Source organism: Tursiops truncatus, chromosome 10 (genome assembly GCF_011762595.2).
Source record: "Tursiops truncatus isolate mTurTru1 chromosome 10, mTurTru1.mat.Y, whole genome shotgun sequence".
NCBI lineage: Eukaryota > Metazoa > Chordata > Mammalia > Artiodactyla > Delphinidae > Tursiops > Tursiops truncatus.
The window spans coordinates 23,072,015-23,090,004 of NC_047043.1; the positions used below are offsets into that span (position 1 = coordinate 23,072,015).

Here is a 17,990-nt window from a genome sequence, read left to right on the forward strand (position 1 = left end):
AGAAATTTATCCTGCGAAGATAATCACACATGTTCTCAAAAATATATATTCAAGGATGTTTCTTGAATTGTGGTTTAAAAAAGCAAAGAATGGAAAAAATCTAAAAGCTATAGTCATTGCAATGATGGTAACTATGAATAGGGGAACACTAAATAAGAATTAAAGCAATAATGCCATGTGATTTACATAGTGGGTCAAATTTATTCCTCAAAGCAAACCCACGAGGGGACTTCCCTGGTGGTCCAGAGGCTAAGACTCCAAGCTCCCAATGCAGGGGCCCAGGTTCGAACCCTGGTCAGGGAACTAGATCCCGCATGCCACAATGAAGACCTGGTGCAGCCAATAAATTAATTAATTAATTAATTAAAACAAAAAGCAAACCCATGAGGCACCCAACATGTGATGCCTTTGTATAGACACAGAGAGAGAGACTCAGAGAGAGGAGACACAGAAGTGGAGACTCAGAGAGGTTAAGGAATGTATATGTCAAGGCCACCTTCAATCAGGATCTGGAGACACTGGAGAAAAAATGAAGAACAACAGTTAGGACCTGGGTGATGTGCGACAGGCACTGTGGTGAGGGAGATGGACAGAAATGACAAAGATAAATGTAAATCACTACTGAGCTAAGTGCTGTGAGGAAGAAGTTCATGATATTATGAAAGTAGATAACCAAGAGACCTGACAGCTCCCCTACCACTGTCAGCAATAATATTTGAAAGATGTAAAAGATATATGGTATATTAAACAAAAACAGAATTCTATACAATTATATAAAATCATAGAACCAAAAAGGGCTCTTTGAAATTAAAAATAATGTCATAGAAGTGTATAATTCAGTAGATGAATTGAAAAATTACAGTCATACTCACAGTAAGTAATAGGAATAGAAAAGTAATGGCAAGGAGGAGAGAAGACCTATAAGAATATTCCTCTATCAATCAAGAGATTCCAGCGAGTAAGCAATACAAGTTTCAAAAATAAGGGAGAGTAGGAAATAATAAAAAAAATTTTCAAGAAAACCTCTCGGAGTTTACAGACAAAAATTTACATCTGAAATGGCCTAAGCAAACTCTTAACTGCAGTAGATGAAAACAGACAGATGCTAAGAAACATCACAGTGAAATTGCAGAAAGGATGGAAAAGAAGAGAGACCTTGAAAACTTCAAGAGGCAAAAAACATGGGCCTGGAGGCTAGAAGACAGTGAAGCAATGCCTTCCGAATTCTAAGGAAAAAAATCAGTATTTCCAACACAGAGTTCTATATTGAGTCAAGATGAGAGTAAGTCCTAGGGTAGCCTAAGACATATCAGAGTTACAATGTTTTCCTTTCCATGTTCCCTTCTTCAGGATACTGTTAGACAAAGTGCGGGGGAAATGATGGAGAAAACCAACAACAGGGAAACATGGGATCCAGGCAACAGGGAAGCCTTGTAAAATTATACAGTAGGAGAGAGAGGCAGAGGGCTGCCCAGAATGAGGAGAAGAAGATCCGGGACGTCAGCTCTGCCCCAGGTGTGCAGGGAACCAGTCTCCGTGTGGCAGCATGGAGGGCTGTGGGAGAGTCTGTGCAAAGAAGTGAAGTTGGTGGAATATCCAATGTGCTTGAATGTATTCAGAAAGACTTAGATTCTGCGCAGAGTTTTAGAATGATTTAAAATGAGTACAATATGGGGCTTCTCTGGTGGCGAAGTGGTTAAGAATCCACCTGCCAGTGCAGGGGACAAGGGTTTGAGCCCTGGTCTGGGAAGATCCCACGTGCTGCGGAGCAACTAAGACCGTGAGCCACAACTACTGAGCCCGCCTGCTGCAACCACTGAAGCCCGCGCACCTAGAGCCCATGCTCCGCAACAAGAGAAGCCACTGCAATGAGAAGCCCGCGCACCGCAACGAAGAGTAGCCCCACTCGCTGCAACTAGAGAAAGCCCACATGCAGCAATGAAGACCCAAAGCAGGCAAATAAACTAAAAAAAAAAAAAATCAGTACAACCAAAGTAAGACATTATTTATTCCAGCGAAATCTTAAATATCCATTCAAGAAAAGTAATCACCGTCTACTAAATGCTCACTTGTGACTAGCATTTCCGTCATCATCATAAGGCAAATATTGCACAGAGAGCTAATCAAAATTACAAAACTGATAGATTTATAATTATAAGTTATAACTATTTTGGGAAGACAGGGGTGTATGAAAGAAAAACCAATTAACTAAAGATGATACATAAAACTGAAAGCAAAGGAGTATTAAAGGCATGCATTTTAGAGACATAGAAGAAACAATTAGAGAACCAGCTTAAGAACTAAAAGAGCTTCTCTCTGAGATTCAAGAGAAGGGGGACATGGAAGATTGGGGACATCGGTCTAGATATCAAGTCTTGTAGAAGTATTTTACTTTTTAAAACTACGTGCACATATCCATTAGCTAAAAATAAAAAAGACAACCTAGTAGATGAGACAATGGCCTTTGGCCTTAGGAATTGTTCTGTTAAGAAGAGTCACAGAAATGGAGCAGCAGTTGGAAGGAAACTGTACACAGAGTGGTGGATGTTTATGGGAGAATTTTGTTTTGATTTATTTATTTTTGTTTCATTAATTTTAATGGGAGGAATTGCAGCATGTTTGTAGGCAGGGATGAAGGAGCAAGAGAGTGGGAAACTGATGACACGGGAGGATGGAGTCGGATCCTGTACCCACGCTGAGGGGCAGGCGTAGACAGTAAGGGACCATCCATCATCACTGGTGGGAAGGTGAGATACAGGTGCAGATGTGGGAATAGTGGAGAAGGAGGATGTAATTCTCACCTGAGTGCTTTTTTTTTCTGAGTTAAAAAAGAAAAGCTCATCATTAAGAACAGGGAGTGAGGGATGAGTGGCGGGGTCTGAGGGGAAAGGAGGAAATGAGAAATCGCCCTCTCAGGGGTGTGAGGGTGAGCTGACTGGGAAATGGCATCTGGAGCGTGCAGGGTGGGGGCCACTGAGGTCTGGGCTGTTCAGCTTAGAGAAATTTCCAGCTCTTGGGCAACAACAGGAGGATGTATAAGAAACGAAAGAAAAATGCAACAAAATATCTGCAAATGTGAGGATTACATTCTTTTTCCTTTGTCATTTATCACTTTCGACACTTTATTACTTGCCTTACAGTGAACATACATTATATCCTATATTATACGTTACACATATACATCATGATAAGAATTCAAAAGCTTTGTTTAAATTTTTAAAAGGAAGGCAAGTGGGCAGAAAAAGTGAAGAGCTGTGGGCACAGAGCTGGACGTGCCGGGCTCCGTGCCTGAGCTCTGGGCAGTGAACTCACACAGCCTTTTCTCCTTTTCTCAGGACCATGTTTTCTTTGGAGGTCAAGCAGGATTTTTCCCTTCTTTTTTCGGGGTGGTCACTTATTAGGACCTTGTCACCTCTTTGATGCTTTTAAGATGGTTTTTATATTTTACATGGCATTTTCAGCTATTTTCAGTGAGCAGAATTCTCCCTACAATCCAGCCCATCTTCTCCAGTAATGGAATTTCTGTGGCAGAATAGCTCAGTTAAAAGACTTTGGGTGCCAAAGTAGAGAATGTGTGTCCTAATGCACGATCTTAAGAGGATCTGTCAGGTGTTTTACAAGTGCAAGGGATTTTAATGTAATTTTTGAAAGCATATTTACCTACACAGAAGGGGACTGAAAAGATACTCAGGGGTATACAAAATAAATAATTTATGTTCTCCCTGTCGTCCCCCATTTGCCCAAGTCCTCTACTTGGAAACCACTGCGGTTGGCAATTTCTCATTTTCCTTCTCCCCAAATATAACTCTGCATTAATGAATACTGTTATGTCAGTAAAAGAGCTCAGGCCACAGACTGGGAGAAATTATTTGCAAATTCACATATCTGATGGAGGACTTGTTTTAGAATATACATAGAATGCTTAAACTCAATAATATGAAAACAATTTTAAAATGAAGGGAAGTCTGAACACACACCTCTTCAAGAAGATCTATCCATGGAACTGCATATGAAAAGATGCTCAACATCATATATTATTAGGAAATGTAAATTTAAAAAAATGATGTATCATCACACCTATTAGAATAGCTAGAATCCAAGAACTGATGATACAAAGTGCTGTCCAGGATGTGGAGCGACAGAAACCCTCACTCACTGGGGCAGGAATACGAAGCAGCACAGCCCCTAGAAATGATGGTCAGCAGTTTCTTATAAAGCTGCACATAGACCCTCCATCCAGTCTACTGAGCGCTCTAGTCCTCATGCAACTCATCTGAAAACTTATATATGCACAAACCCCGGCACACCAAAGTTTATAGCAGAGCGCCCCTCAAGTGTGGGCTGCACGTAGTGACTTCCTTCTAAAGGCTACAGTACGGAAAGTAGGGAAGTAAAAATAGAAGTTCACAAGGCAAAACCTGGGAAATGTACCTTAGCTGGGTGATGAGGTGAACTTATTAGTGACATTCCAGTGGACAGTATATACCCTTTATATGTGGAGAATGTCACTTCATCTCCGTGGTACTCTTCCCCAAAACCCAACTCAGATAGAGAGACATTCTACAATATCCCTGAGGAATACTCAAGAACATCAAGGTCATCAAACACAAGGGACCTCTGAGGGACTGGCACAACCACAGGAGCCTGAAGGAGACATGATTGGGACTTAATATAATGTGTCTTTGATAGGATCCTGGATCAGGAAAAAGAAAAACTAATGAAATCCAAATAAATTCGGGTGTTTTTAGTAATATTGTATCAATATTGCTTCATTAGCTGTGACAAATGTATGATAGTGGTGTAAGATGTTAACACGGAGAAATTGAGTGTGGGATTTACAGGAACTCTCTACTAACTCTGCTACTTTTTTGTAAATCTCGAACTATAGTAAAATTAAAAAATATATATTTTTTCAGATATCCACCAGAAACAAACAGGGAGTGGAAGAAACAATTATTGACTTTGAGTTTTCCAGGGTGTTTTCATGAATGAGCTGGAGAGAGGAGTTGTGGAGAGAAAAGATGGAAACCTCAGACACAGCAGGGCTCCAGGGCCCTCCTCCCCTCCAATCTCTGCCTCACCCCCAGGAGCTGCTCAGAAGGCATCTTCATCCCCCCATTGCTGTCCAGCCTCCAGGGCAGCCATCTCTTTCTGACAGACCACAGCCCATCCTCTCCCGCGCTGTGCTGAATAGGAGAGAGCAGAGTGGTGGCGCCCCGTGTGGCCACAGTGCTGATGACAGGAGACCTGAGCTCCCCTTTGACCTCCTTACCACCTGCCCAGGGTCTCCTTGGGCTCTCAGCAGCAGGCCAGGGCTGGGCACACAAGTTGGCATCCCATCCAGTGTCAAGTTTGAAGTTTGAATTGTTACCCAAAATACACGCTGACATGGACGTTTTTCTCCCCATTAAATGACTAAAGATTTTGGCCCCAGGGAGGATCAGATCTCAAGGCCATAACAGCTGATTCCCCAGTCCAGGGTGGACCCCACAAACATACTGGGTGTCCTCAGCCTCCTGGCGTGGGACCTGGAACCCCAAGTCCCTGTCACTTCTTCTGGCTGCTGACAGGGGTATAGGCTCTTCCTCCAAGCTCCAGACGCGCAGGCTCAGCGGCTACGGCTCACGGATCTTCCCGGACCGGGGCACGAACACGCATCCCCTGCATCGGCAGGCGGACTCTCAACCACTGCGCCACCAGGGAAGCCCTCTGGCTAGTACTTTTAAAACTCTGGGGCTTCACACTTACTCAGTAAGAGCATCAGTGTTTGCTTTTATTCCCCACTGTTGCTGCTTGTTCTGGCTTACAAAGCTACCCAAAGCCCTGGCTCCTCCACGCATCCCCTGCCTCGGCCTCCCTCTAGTGGAAGTCTGCGGAGTGACAGGAGCGCAGGTTTCCCCACTTCCCGTCTTAAAAACGTTAGTGATCTTACCCACCTCGCAGAATTGTAGTGAGGATAATTAATGGCTATAGATTGGGCAGCAACAGAAATGGCAATAGTTGTAGCAGCGGTGCTAAGTGATTTACATGAGTCGTCTCGTTGAATCCATACAAGTTGGGGAGCGATATTATTATCTCCGTTTTATAAAAACTTCGAGAGCTGCTCTAACCTGCCCCGGGTCAGCAGCAACGACGGCCAGAATGAATGTGTTCTGACAGTAAGCTGCCTAGTACTCTCTGTCTTTCCTCAGTGCTGGTTCCTTCCTCTTGTCTTCCCTTGGAAAGCATTACAGAGGGGTTTACCTCATATAAAATGAAGCAAGAGAATTCATCATTTATATTGTTGATAATGCCTACCTTGGATGGTTGTTTGGAATTAGAGAAAATTGTAATAATAGTAACAGCAGCAAAAGTTTATTGAGTTCTTATTGTGGCAGATACTATGGTCAGCATTTAACATGCAATTATTTGCTTGAGTCATCTCAGCAATTCTATGGGATCTCATGATCCCATGGGATCTCTGACTATCCCCCCTTTTACAGATTAGGAAACAGATTTGGAGAGTTTAGTGCCTGGCCCATTACTTACAGTAGTTACAACCATAATTATTCAATGTCATGAGAAAGGCACAGGGCAGAGGAGTTCAGTGAGGGGTCAGGAAAGACTTCTTGAACAAGGAGTCATTTGCAGAGGGGTTGGTTTGTTTGTTGGTTTGGTTTCTTTGTTTTCATTGTAAACCTAGTATTGTATGTATATGCTCCTTGAAAAAGTTCAAACGGTGCCTATGGTTACAAAGTAAAAATCTGAGAAGCTTCCACCACCAGGGAGTAACTGCTGAATAACACCCTGAAGGAACTTTCTCCATGAATATACCGTCTAAAAAAGAGATCAAGCTGTACGTCTCCATTATTTTCTTTTTTCTGGGTACCTTTTTTTTTTTTTCTTTCCTGATTTTCACTGAGGAGGGGGGTGGGTGACGGGAGCAAAGGTGCGGGGCGGCCAAGGGCTTGAGGGCTGGCCGCTGGGCCAGGTGCTGGGCAGGGGCCAGGTACTTGCTTGTTTACATGCATTCACTGGTTCTAAAGCCACTCTCTGAGTTCCTCCAGTAGTGTCCGCCCTGGCCTAGAGCAGGGCCCAGGGATCAGGGTGAGGAACGGAGGAAGCCAGAATCCAGGGGGCCAGTTGGCCACATGGTAATCACCTTCAGTGCAAGTTCCAGGCTCTGCAACCAGCTGATACTTGAGCAGGGGAGTGGCCTGACTAGAGCTGACTTTTTAAAAAATTGTATTAAAATACACATAACATAAAATTCACCATCTTGGCCATTTTTAAGTGTACAGTTCAGTAATATTAAAAACATTCACGGGCTTCCCTTGTGGCGCAGTGGTTAAGAATCTGCCTGCCAGGGCTTCCCTGGTGGCGCAGTGGTTGAGAGTCCGCCTGCCGATGCAGGGGACACGGGTTCGTGCCCCGATCCGGGAAGATCCCACATGCCGCGGAGCGGCTGGGCCCGTGAGCCATGGCCGCTGAGCCTGCGCGTCCGGAGCCTGTGCTCCGCGACGGGAGAGGCCACAACAGTGAGAGGCCCGCGTACCGCAAAAAAAAAAAAAAAATCTGCCTGCCAATCCCAGGGACATGGGCTTGAGCCCTGGTCCGGGAGGATCCCACATGCCACAGAGCAACTAAGCCCGTGCGCCACAACTACTGAGCCTGCGCTCTAGAGCCCACGTGCCACAACTACTGAAGCCCGCGTGTCTGGAGCCCGTGCTCCGCAACGGGAGAGGCCACTGCAGTGAGAAGCCCGCGCACCGCAACGAGGAGTAGCCCCCGCTCGCCACAACTAGAGAAAGCCTGCGGGCAGCGACGAAGACCCAACGCAGCCAGAGATAAATAAATATAATTAATTAATTTTAAAAAAACCAAAAACCATTCACATTGTTGTGCAGCCATCACCACCATCCATCACCATAACCCTTTACATCTTGTAAATCTGAAAGTCTATACCTTTTAAACAATACCTCCCTGTTCTCCCCTCTCCCCAGCTCGAGCTGACCTTAGGATGGGCTGCAGGAGACAAGGCCTGTGGGTAAGAGGCCAATTAGGAGATGGCTGTAACCACCAAGGCCAGAGGCCATGAGGATCCCCACGTGAGAAAGAAGGGCACAAACAGGAAACGAATTTAATAATTAAATAAAAGCACCTCCCTGTGCACGAAACACTCACTGTGCCAGGCCGCCTGAAGGCTTCTGAGGAGTCATTTCCTCTCCGGGTGACTTGCCCAGCTGGAGTCAGCAGCCAACAAATCTGAAGCTCTTTTTTGCACCCATTTCTCACATTATTGAAGCTCCTCCATCATCAAAATCTCCCCCTTAGCTCATCAACACTCACTCCCCTTCAATCCCTTCTCCACTCTGAAAAATCACTTTGAAAGGTAAATATGTTTCTCCCCTGCTTCAACCTCTGAATTCTCATGGTTCTTCAGATATGGATAAAACCCCCAAACCCCAAATCTCTAAGAGGGCCTACAAGGCCCCGCAGGATCTGCTCCAGTGCCTCCCCTCCTCAAACAGCTGTTCCTTCTTCTTCTTTTTTTTTTTTTGGCCGCTCTGCATGTGGGATCTTAGTTCCCCAACCAGGAAACGAACCCACGCCCCCTGCACTGGAAGCGTAGAGTCCCAACCACTGGACCACCAGGGAAGTCCTACACAGCTGCTCCTTCTGCCTGGAAGGTGCCTGCCCTGCCACGATCCTGCAAGCCCCTTCACACACACACACACACACACACACACACACACACACACACACACACACACACGGGACTGCCCTGCTCTATAACATATCACTGTTTTAAATTCAGTATTCTTCATGTAAACATGTGATGTGTTTTTCACCCCTGTTAGCCTGTAAGGTCCAGGAGGAAGGGACCATGTGAGTCGTGTTCCCTACTGTAGCCCCAGTGCCTTGACATAGTAAGTGTGCAATGTTGACAGCTAAATGAGTGAACAGTGTAACCTGCTCTCAAGCAAGTTATCTTAGAGTCCACTGAACTGAGTTGCAGATGACTGGTAACAACTCGGGTGATCCTGGAGAGAAGACTGGAGAGGTGGCAGGTGAAGGAGGTGTATGTTAAAGGGTTTGCATAGTTGCTAGGGCTGCCCTACACAGCATCACAAACTGGGTGTCTTAAACAAGAGAAACCTGTTGTCTCGCTGTTCTGGAGCTAGAAATCTGAACCCAAGGTGTCAGCAGAGTTGGTTCCTTCTGAAGGCCCTGAGAATCTATCTGTTCCATGCCTCTCTCCTTGCTTCCAGTAGTCTCAGGCGTTCCTTGTCTTGTAGGTGACATTATCCTTATGTCTTTACATTGTCTTCCCTCTGTGTGTGTCTGTGTCCGAATTTCCTCCTCTTTATATGGACACCAGTCCTATTGGATTAAGCCCCACCCTAATGATCTCATGTTAACATGATTACTTCTGTAAAGACCCTATTTCCAAATAAGATGACATTCATAGGTACCCAGAGTCAGGACTTCAACATAGAGGGACATAATTCAACCCGTAACAGGGTTGAATATGGTCTCACCCTGAATGACTATAGCTCAAACAGACCTAGCCAGGTGCAGAAATCACTGAGCACGTAATCCTGTCCCAATCTAATGACTTCAGAGTCTCTACAGTGAGCTGACTCTGTGCCTCTGCTTTGTTCTCACACACAACCTGGTCCAGGGTGTGTTCCTCTCCTTCAGCCTCTTGGTGACATTAAAAGTCTTCTTAATCGGGCTTCCCTGGTGGCGCAGTGGTTGGGAGTCCGCCTGCCGATGCAGGGGACACGGGTTCGTGCCCCAGTCCGGGAAGATCCCGCATCCCGCATGCCGCTGAGCCTGCGCGTCCGGAGCCTGTGCTCCGCAGCGGGAGAGGCCACAACAGTGAGAGACCCGCATTGCAAAATTCTAAAATCTATACACTTAAAAAGAGTTTTATTCTCCAGTGAGATACAGTTTCACAGCCACTAGGCAGGCTCTAATAAAAAGACAGATAATAACAACTGTTGACAAGAATATGGAAAAATTGGAATCTTCATAGACAGCTGGTGGGAATGTGAAATGGTGAAGCAGCTTTGGAGAATCACGGTTCGGCAGTTCCTCAAAAGGCTTAACATGGGGTTTCCATGTGACCCAGAAAGTCACTCCTAGGTATATACTCCAGAGAAATGAAAATACATGTCTACACAAATACTTGCACACACATGTTTATAGCACCATGATACATGATAGCCAAAAAGTGAAAACTGCTCAGAATATCCATCAACGGATGAATGGATAAATACAGTGTGTTGTACCTATACAATGAAATAATAGAGAATTCAACAATAAAAAGAAATGAAGTGCTGATACCTGCTACAACATGGATGAACCTTGAAAACATTGTGCTAAGTGAAGGAAGCCAGTCACAGAAGACTACATATTGTATTTTCTATTTATATGAAATGTCCAGAATAGGTAAATGCATAGAGACAGAAAGTAGAGTGGTGGTTGCCTAGGGCTAGGGGAAGGGGAATGGGGAGTGACTGCTAATGGGCACGGACTTTCTCTGGGGAACAATGAAAACGTTCTAAAATTGATTGTGGTGATGTTTGCACAACTCTGTGAGTATACTGAAAACTGAAGTATAGACTTTCAATGGGCAAATTGTATGGTGTGTAAATTAATATCTCAAGAAAGTTTTTTTTTTAAGTTTTATTGACTCAACTAGTCTTCTTTAATTAGAAGAAGGAAGAGGAGAAAGAGAAAAAGGAGGAGGAGGAAAGGAGAAAGAGGAAGAGGGGCGGGGAGGAGGAAGAAAGAGCCACAGCTCATGCTGGGGATCAGCAGCCCAGATCTGAATCATAAGCTGTGCGACCACGTCTCGTGTCCAGACAAGACTAAAGTGGTCACAATGCCATTCCTAAGTTTATTGAAACCTCAGGATGGGATAAAAAGAGAAAATACTGACATCCTAGAAAGGCAACCCAACCCAAGAATAGAAGAGGAAAGAGAAGGAGAATAAAGAAATAAGTTTAAAAAATAAAAATGCATTATGGCAACGGGGAAAAAAATAAGGGTTTTTTAAAAAATAAAAAGAATTTAAGGAATAAAAAAAGAAATAAGCTTAAATCCATGGAACGAGGCTTTCATAACTGATTTTTAGTGGAAGTGAAGTGATTGGTTTTGTAAATGTTATAATAACTTTTGTGTTTGTTTGCTGCTTGGGGGGGTTAAGACATTTAAGAGAATCTCACACATCAGACTTGAGATCTGAATTAAATGCTTAAATTGGTTTAAGTGTGAAACAATGTCAATGTTTGAATAAAATTTGGTTTATTAAATCTGTAAGTTTTGAGGTAGTAGTTATGTAACTAGTATGCAGAGGAAGGTTGTTTTGTGCTTAAATGTTAATTGTTTAACAAACTCGTAAGGGTGATAAACTTTACATTACACAGAAATGCCTTAAAGTCCTTTAGACAATGGCGGTGTGTTCCAGGAGGGGAGGCTGGGGTCAGATAATTAAGGGCCCACTAACATAGTAGATTGGTTTTATCTTTCTAGGCTCATCATCTTCGCCCCTGTTCATCACTAACAGAGTCAGTTCTTCTGAATTCAGCATCTTACAATGTCACAGTGAACAGAGAGCCCCAAGGAAGTGGGGTACAGGAGAGGTGGGTTTTGATGGGGGTGAGGCAAGGGGGAAAGTCCAGTGCATGGGATGAATGGTCAGACCAGCCAGAGGGGAATCCTGATGGATTGTCCTGGGTAGCCAGGGAGCAGTTAAGCACCGCAAAAAGGTACATAGAGAGGAGACAGAGGAACACTGAGAAACATGCCAAAGAAAACGGCTTCCGCTCAATCAGTCATAACTGCCTTCCTGAGGCCAAGAAAGATTAAATGGTCTCAAAACTAGTTCACAACTTGTTTCTACCACCTTTCCACAGTGGGGCTTGCCTAACTGGAGACCCTATTAGACCAGAAATTATTTCACGTCAACCTAGCCCACTGCTTTATTTATTTATTTTTTTTATAAATTTATTTCTTTTTGGCTGCGTTGGGTCTTCCTTGCTGCGCGTGGGCTTTCTCTAGTTACGGTGCGCGGGGGCTACTCTTCTTTGCGGTGGGTGGGCTTCTCATCGCGGTGGCTTCTTTTGTTGCGGAGTATGGGCTCTAGGTGCGCGAGCTTCAGTAGTTGTGGCGTACGGGCTCAGCAGTTGTGGCTCATGGGCTCTAGAGCGCAGGCTCAGTAGTTGTGGTGCACGGGCTTAGTTGCTCCACGACATGTGGGATCTTCCCGGACCAGGGATCGAACCCATGTCCCCTGCTTTGGCAGGCGGATTCTCAAGCACTGCGCCACCAGGGAAGCCCCTAGCCCACTGCTTTAAACCAAACAGCAGGTATAGCACCAACTTTACTACCACCTCAGGATAAGCCATATCCACCCCACTGATCTCTGTGGGGACAATAACAACCCCGAACAGTCATTGCTACTGAGAATGTGAAAACCGTCCTTCCTACCCTGGCCACGACCATGCCTCTAAGACCTGAAACACCTATTCTCCTCCCACTATCCCTCCCCTGGACTGTACAGGCCTCCTTGACCAGGATATTCTGTGAGTGGACAGAACTAGAAACCCTGGCATATGACCAATCTTCCCGAGGGCTGGTGTGCTCACTCTCACGTGTGACAATCTGGGCTCATAAAAGTGTCTTCCTGATGTGTTTACCAGTTTCCTGACAGCAAAGGGAGAAAGCAGACCTAGAAAGAGGTAGAGGGAGTCCCCTGGTGGTCCTGTGGTTAGGATTCGATGCTTTCATTGCCGAAGGCGCGGGTTCTATCCCTGGTTGAGGAACTAAGATCCCGTGAGCTGCCAAACAATGAAAGAAAAAAAAAAGAAAAGAAAGAAAGAAAGAGGTATAAAAAGGCAATAGGGGACATCCTTCCAGTGGAATGAGAGGAACACAAGAGGCAGGCATTTGGTCTGGAGAGACAAAAGCACAGTCTGGCTGCTGGTCTTCAGATGACATGAAAATGGCTGAAAATGGACGTGTCAGAGGAAGGACTCCAGGTGGTGATTAAACTGTAGGGGCTGGAGAATCTTGCTTTCACCTGCTCTGTGCAGTTTGCCCAACTTTGCTTGTGGTTTCCAAGTGGTACCATACCCAAGCTCCACCTCTTACTGGCTGTGTGACCTTCAGCAAGTTACCTAACCTTGCTGAGCCTCAGTCTCTTCACCCGTAAAATAGAAATAATCAGAGTAAGTACATCCTAGAATTGTTGTGAGAGTTGAGATAACCCTGTAACACATTTTGTTCATGGTAAATATGTGATAAAGGACGCCATTATTACAATCACCCGAGAGTGTGTGTGTAAGTGAAAAACGTCTGAGAGAACACAAGTTTGTTTGAGGAATGAAATAATTCAAGGAGGAGCCAACTCTCCCTTCTTGATCTTGGAATAATTCTCTTGAGTGTAATTCCCAGGGGGAAGCATCACACCACACTCAACAGTCAACCGTGAAGTCAACTACGGCCACTACCCTGACCAGCCCACTGTGGGCTGAGAACTCTCCTTCTCTGAGACGCCACCAGGACTGCCTCACTGAGACAACATTTTGCATTATAATCAGGCCCTTACACCTGCTCCATTTTTCAGTCTCTAATGCACTTTATCATTACCTTTTTTTTAATATTTATTTATTTATTATCATTTTTTTTTTTATTTGGTTGTGGCCCAGTCTTAGTTGTGGCATGCATGTGGGATCTAGTTTCCTGACCAGGGAACGAACCTGGGCCCCCTGCATTGGGACCGCAGAGTCTTAACCACTGCACCACCAGGGAAGTCCTATCATTATCTTAATTAAGTTTCATAACAATCCTGCGAGGTAGATTGGACATCTGCTGTCATCCCATTTTACAGATGAGAAAACTAAGGTCTGCAGAGGCAAATGACCAGCCCAAATTGTCACAGCAGAGAGAGCTGTGTGGGCACATGGAAGGGGAACCTTGTCTTCCAACTTCCAGCCAAGTGCTCTCTCTACTGTAGAACCTTCAAGAAATGACTCCTGCTACTCCAGCAGCTACTTCCACCAATTAACCACTAATAAAAATGTAAAAATCTGTATATGAGCAGCAGCTCCCACTGCAGACCTTAGGACATTTATTATATCACAGATTACTGACCAATCTCACTTTTTTTTTTTTTAATAGCAACAACTAGCCCTAAAGCAAAGACCAGTCCGACAAAGCTGACCACGGCTACCTGGGACCATCCATCAGCAGCGAGTAGTGGATGAACTGCACTCCCCCGGCTCAGTGTTACCTCTGTCAGCCTTGGCTCACCTCCCTCTCTGGGCCTCAGTATCTCCACCTGTATAATGGGCCCAGCAGTGCCTACACAATGGGATTGTTGTGGCAATTAGCTGGAAGGGTGTTGTGAAAGCAACTCGTCCAGAGTCTGGCACATAGCAAGTACTCATTAAAAATTAGATGGGTTTTTGTTAATTGCATAATATACTTGAACACTCCCTGGACACATAGAAAAATTTGGTTTGAGTCACTGACTCTGTCACGTGTTAGCTATGTCACCTTGTGTAAATTGCTTAATCTCTCTGAGCTTCAGTTTCTTTATCTTACAACCTCTTCCTCACAGTTGTTAATGAAGGTGAAAGAATGGAATGTACAGAGCATTCCCAAGCTAGGAAGGGTTTTGTGGGGTTTCTAGGGAGATGTCAGTGAGGCTCTGAGAAGGGTATGGTAGCAGTACAGATGGGAGTCTGTGTGCAGCCCTGTGGCTCAGGAATAAAGTGGAAGAAGAGAGAAAACAAGGGAGTCAGAGAGAGAGTGCGAGTGCGTTGACTCAGTGTTTGCTGAGTGCTGACCTTGGTCCAGACGCTGTCCGTGGTGCTGGGAGTTCCGCAGTGAACAAGCAAAGTCCCTTTCCCGTGGTGCTTGTGGGGAACAGAGGAGGGGAGTGCTGACACAGAATTTAAAAGTGCAAATAGGAGTGAGAGGGAGGCAGCCAGAAAGAGGGACAGACAGAAATGAGACCAAGCCTGAGAATGAGCTTGGGCTTGTGGAAGAGACAGGTGCTGAAAACAGAACTGCCTGCCCCAGGACAGGGAGAAAGTGAGAGTCCAGGGTGGGAAAGAACTGGGGGAGGAGGTTGGGGTGATAGAGGGCGGTGTGACTGGTGATGGGAAGACATGGGTGGACACCAGAAGTGTGCCCCCTGGAAACCCCATCACCCCCACCAGCTTCTGTTAACTTCCTTCTGCACTTTCTTAGAATGACCCTTCCTCACCCCACTCCAACTCCTGTACAAGGATACTGAGCTCCTGGGAAAACCAAAGGGAGGGTAGTGTGACCAAAAGAAGAGACTGTGTCATCACTTGAGAATAAACGCATCAAATGCAGCCATAGGCAGGACTGTTGGCTCCAAGTTTCTCTCTCCCTGTCCCTTCTCCCTTTCCTTTCTTCCTCTATTGAGGTCTGCTATTTGTTCAGCAAATGCCCAAAGTCTGTGGTTCTCTGGGGCACAGTGTACCAAGTGATGCGTGTAAGGGAGATCAATGCCTCTTCCACTTCCAAGAACCGTAACTTTCTGGGAAGAAAAGGTAAGCATAGACAAAAATGACTCTCTCTGACCCTCTGTGTCTCTGAATCAAAGATTTGAATTCATTCCCCACTTGGTCCTGGTACCAACCTCCTGGACCTCATCCTTGCCTCCTGCCACAGGTGCCACCTCAGTTAGTCCTGCTGCCCCTCCTCCCCTTTTCAGATTCCAGGACTATTCTAGAACCAGCTCTCCCACTTGGCGCAGATGAGACCACAAGGCCCCACCCTCAAACACCTGGGCTTTGATCTTTTGCAAAGGATGGGGATAGCAAGAGAGTGTCAGGAGGACCCTAGAGGGACATGAGGATGACTAGAAAATGGGGATGGACAAAACTCCAGTTTGCACCCAGAAACAAAGACACTGACAAGAAGCGGATTCAGTAAGTGCTGTGTTTTATTGGAGATCAGCATATGGGGAGCAGGGAGGCAGTGAAAGTGGAGAGGACGCTAGAAAACAGCTGATAGGATCTTGATTTAGCTCATACTGCAAGGGGAGGGAGCAGGACTCCCCTCTCTGACTTCTAACTTAGGGCTGCCCCCGCTCTGTCATTCTCCTAACTCCATTATGACTCAGGGTTTTGAGGATTGGGAAAGCTGTCTGGGATGCTCCTATAAGAGCCAGGAGCACGGAGAACTCCGGGAGGAAATTGATTATTGCCTGGGTGTAGATAAATATTCTTCCTGCTAGTACCTGGATACCAATTAATAGTCTTCCTTCTGGCACCTGGATACCCCCAGCTAGTACTTGGGTATGGATTAATGTTACCCCGGTTTCCCACAGGGTAAAAGGGTCTCCATCCAGTGCCAGGACCTCCACCTCCCCAGGGTACACTGGGACTCAGGGCCCCCCAGGGGAAACCAGGCAGAAGTGACCATGGAATCCAATTGAGGAGAGACCCGGGACGGGGTCGGGGAAGGATTTTTCTCGGGACGTCCAGCACAGTAGAGTGGAGTGGCCCTCTAGACTCAGAGTCCTGGGGGAGGAGTGGAGCCTCGGGTGAGGGGTCCGCGGGGTATGCAAAGGGCTCTGCAAGAAAAGGCCCACTGCCTGGAGGGAGGGCAGCCTCACTAGAAAAGTAGGACGGTTCTTCAGGCAGCTCTTCTCCCACGTAGTCCTCGAACACAGCAGGCATCATCGGCCAAGGGTCCTCCGAGGACCAGGAATCCATGTAGGGCAGCTCCCCAGATGGGGGCCACATCTGTACCCCAGCACCTCCTGCAGGTTGAGAGCCAGGTGATGGAGAAGCATTGGGCTCCAGAGGAGCCCTTGCCGAATCATTAGGCTCAGGGTCTGGTTTGGGCTGAGGATGTTCCAAGTTGGAGGGGCTGGTCAAGGAAGGTCGTTCAAGCAGAGGCAGGTTGATCCCCAAGTCTTGGGGAAATTTCTCCTCCAGCACACCGATGCTCCGGGCAAAGAGGCCTGAGGGAAGGGGAAGAGGAGGCAACCAGTGGACCAGATATTTAGTCTCAGTGCCCTCCCTTCCCTGACTCCCTGATTCCCTTTGCTTCAAGTCCCTTCACTTTGCCTGTGCCAACTCTTTCCTCCCTCAGGGACCCAACTGTACACACTCCCACCTTTACCTCTTCCCTCAGTCCCAGTTCCCCGAGGACCACCAGTCCGCTCCTGCCCAAAGGTTGCCACAGCCTCCATACCTGGGAGATGAAGACAGACCAGAAGCAGGCCCAGAGGAGCCCGGCTCCCTGCGACATGGCCCTGCATCTCGCTCTGCATCTCCCTCAGCCTCAAGACAGCCAGCCCTTTATCCTGTTAGTGGGTGGGGGACATCAGAAACAGGCTGAGCCAGTGGTTGTGGAAACAATATAGCTCTACGTTCCACCCTCGTTCCTAATTCATTCTGTGGCAACAGATGTCACTTGAATGACTCAGGGAAGCTGGGTGTTCCCACCCTGCTCCTCTCCTCAAGCTCCCCACCCCTTCCTAACCCAGGTGTCCTGGCTCACAGCTCATCACTCGTTGCCAGCCCTACCCTTCCTGGCTGCTGACACCAGGCACATGAGGACCTTCACCCTTGGGGTCCCAATCTCTTCACTGACTTCTCAACAATAGAAACACCTGATTCTGTTTCTCTTTGGGATCCATACCATTCTCTTCCAGCCCCCCTTTCTCATGCATCCCCGTAGCTACATCATCTTGACCTCAACCTGCAGGAGGTTCTGGGGTGCAGAAGTGGCCCCCTTCTGAGGGGCTGCTCCTAGATGAGACCCTGTGTCTAGGGAAATAGATCTGGTTCCCATCCTTAAGAGATGACGGTGTATTGGTTTGCTATGGCTGCTATAGCAAGTCACCACAAACTTAATGGCTTACAACAACACAAATTTACTATCTTACAATTTTGAAGAGCAGAGGTCTGACATGGGTCTCACTGAGTTAAGATTGAGGTGTTGGTAGA

At 46.3% G+C, this 17,990-nt stretch overlaps 1 protein-coding gene across 2 annotated transcripts; it reads right to left on the bottom strand.

The window, feature by feature from the left end:
* Positions 1 to 15,955: 15,955 nt before the first annotated feature.
* C10H6orf15 (chromosome 10 C6orf15 homolog) lies at positions 15,956 to 17,361 on the bottom strand. Of its 2 annotated transcripts, none has more exons than XM_004324202.2 (2): positions 17,233 to 17,361; positions 15,956 to 16,999 (listed from the first exon to the last, which is right to left on the bottom strand). In XM_004324202.2, exons 1-2 carry the CDS (start codon positions 17,309 to 17,311, stop codon positions 16,143 to 16,145), a joined length of 936 nt encoding a protein of 311 aa, XP_004324250.2. In that variant the 5' UTR covers positions 17,312 to 17,361; the 3' UTR covers positions 15,956 to 16,142. The 2 variants fall into 2 exon arrangements, with proteins under 2 accessions (XP_004324250.2, XP_073643941.1); XM_073787840.1 differs by having other exon boundaries at positions 17,161 to 17,314.
* Positions 17,362 to 17,990: the final 629 nt, after the last annotated feature.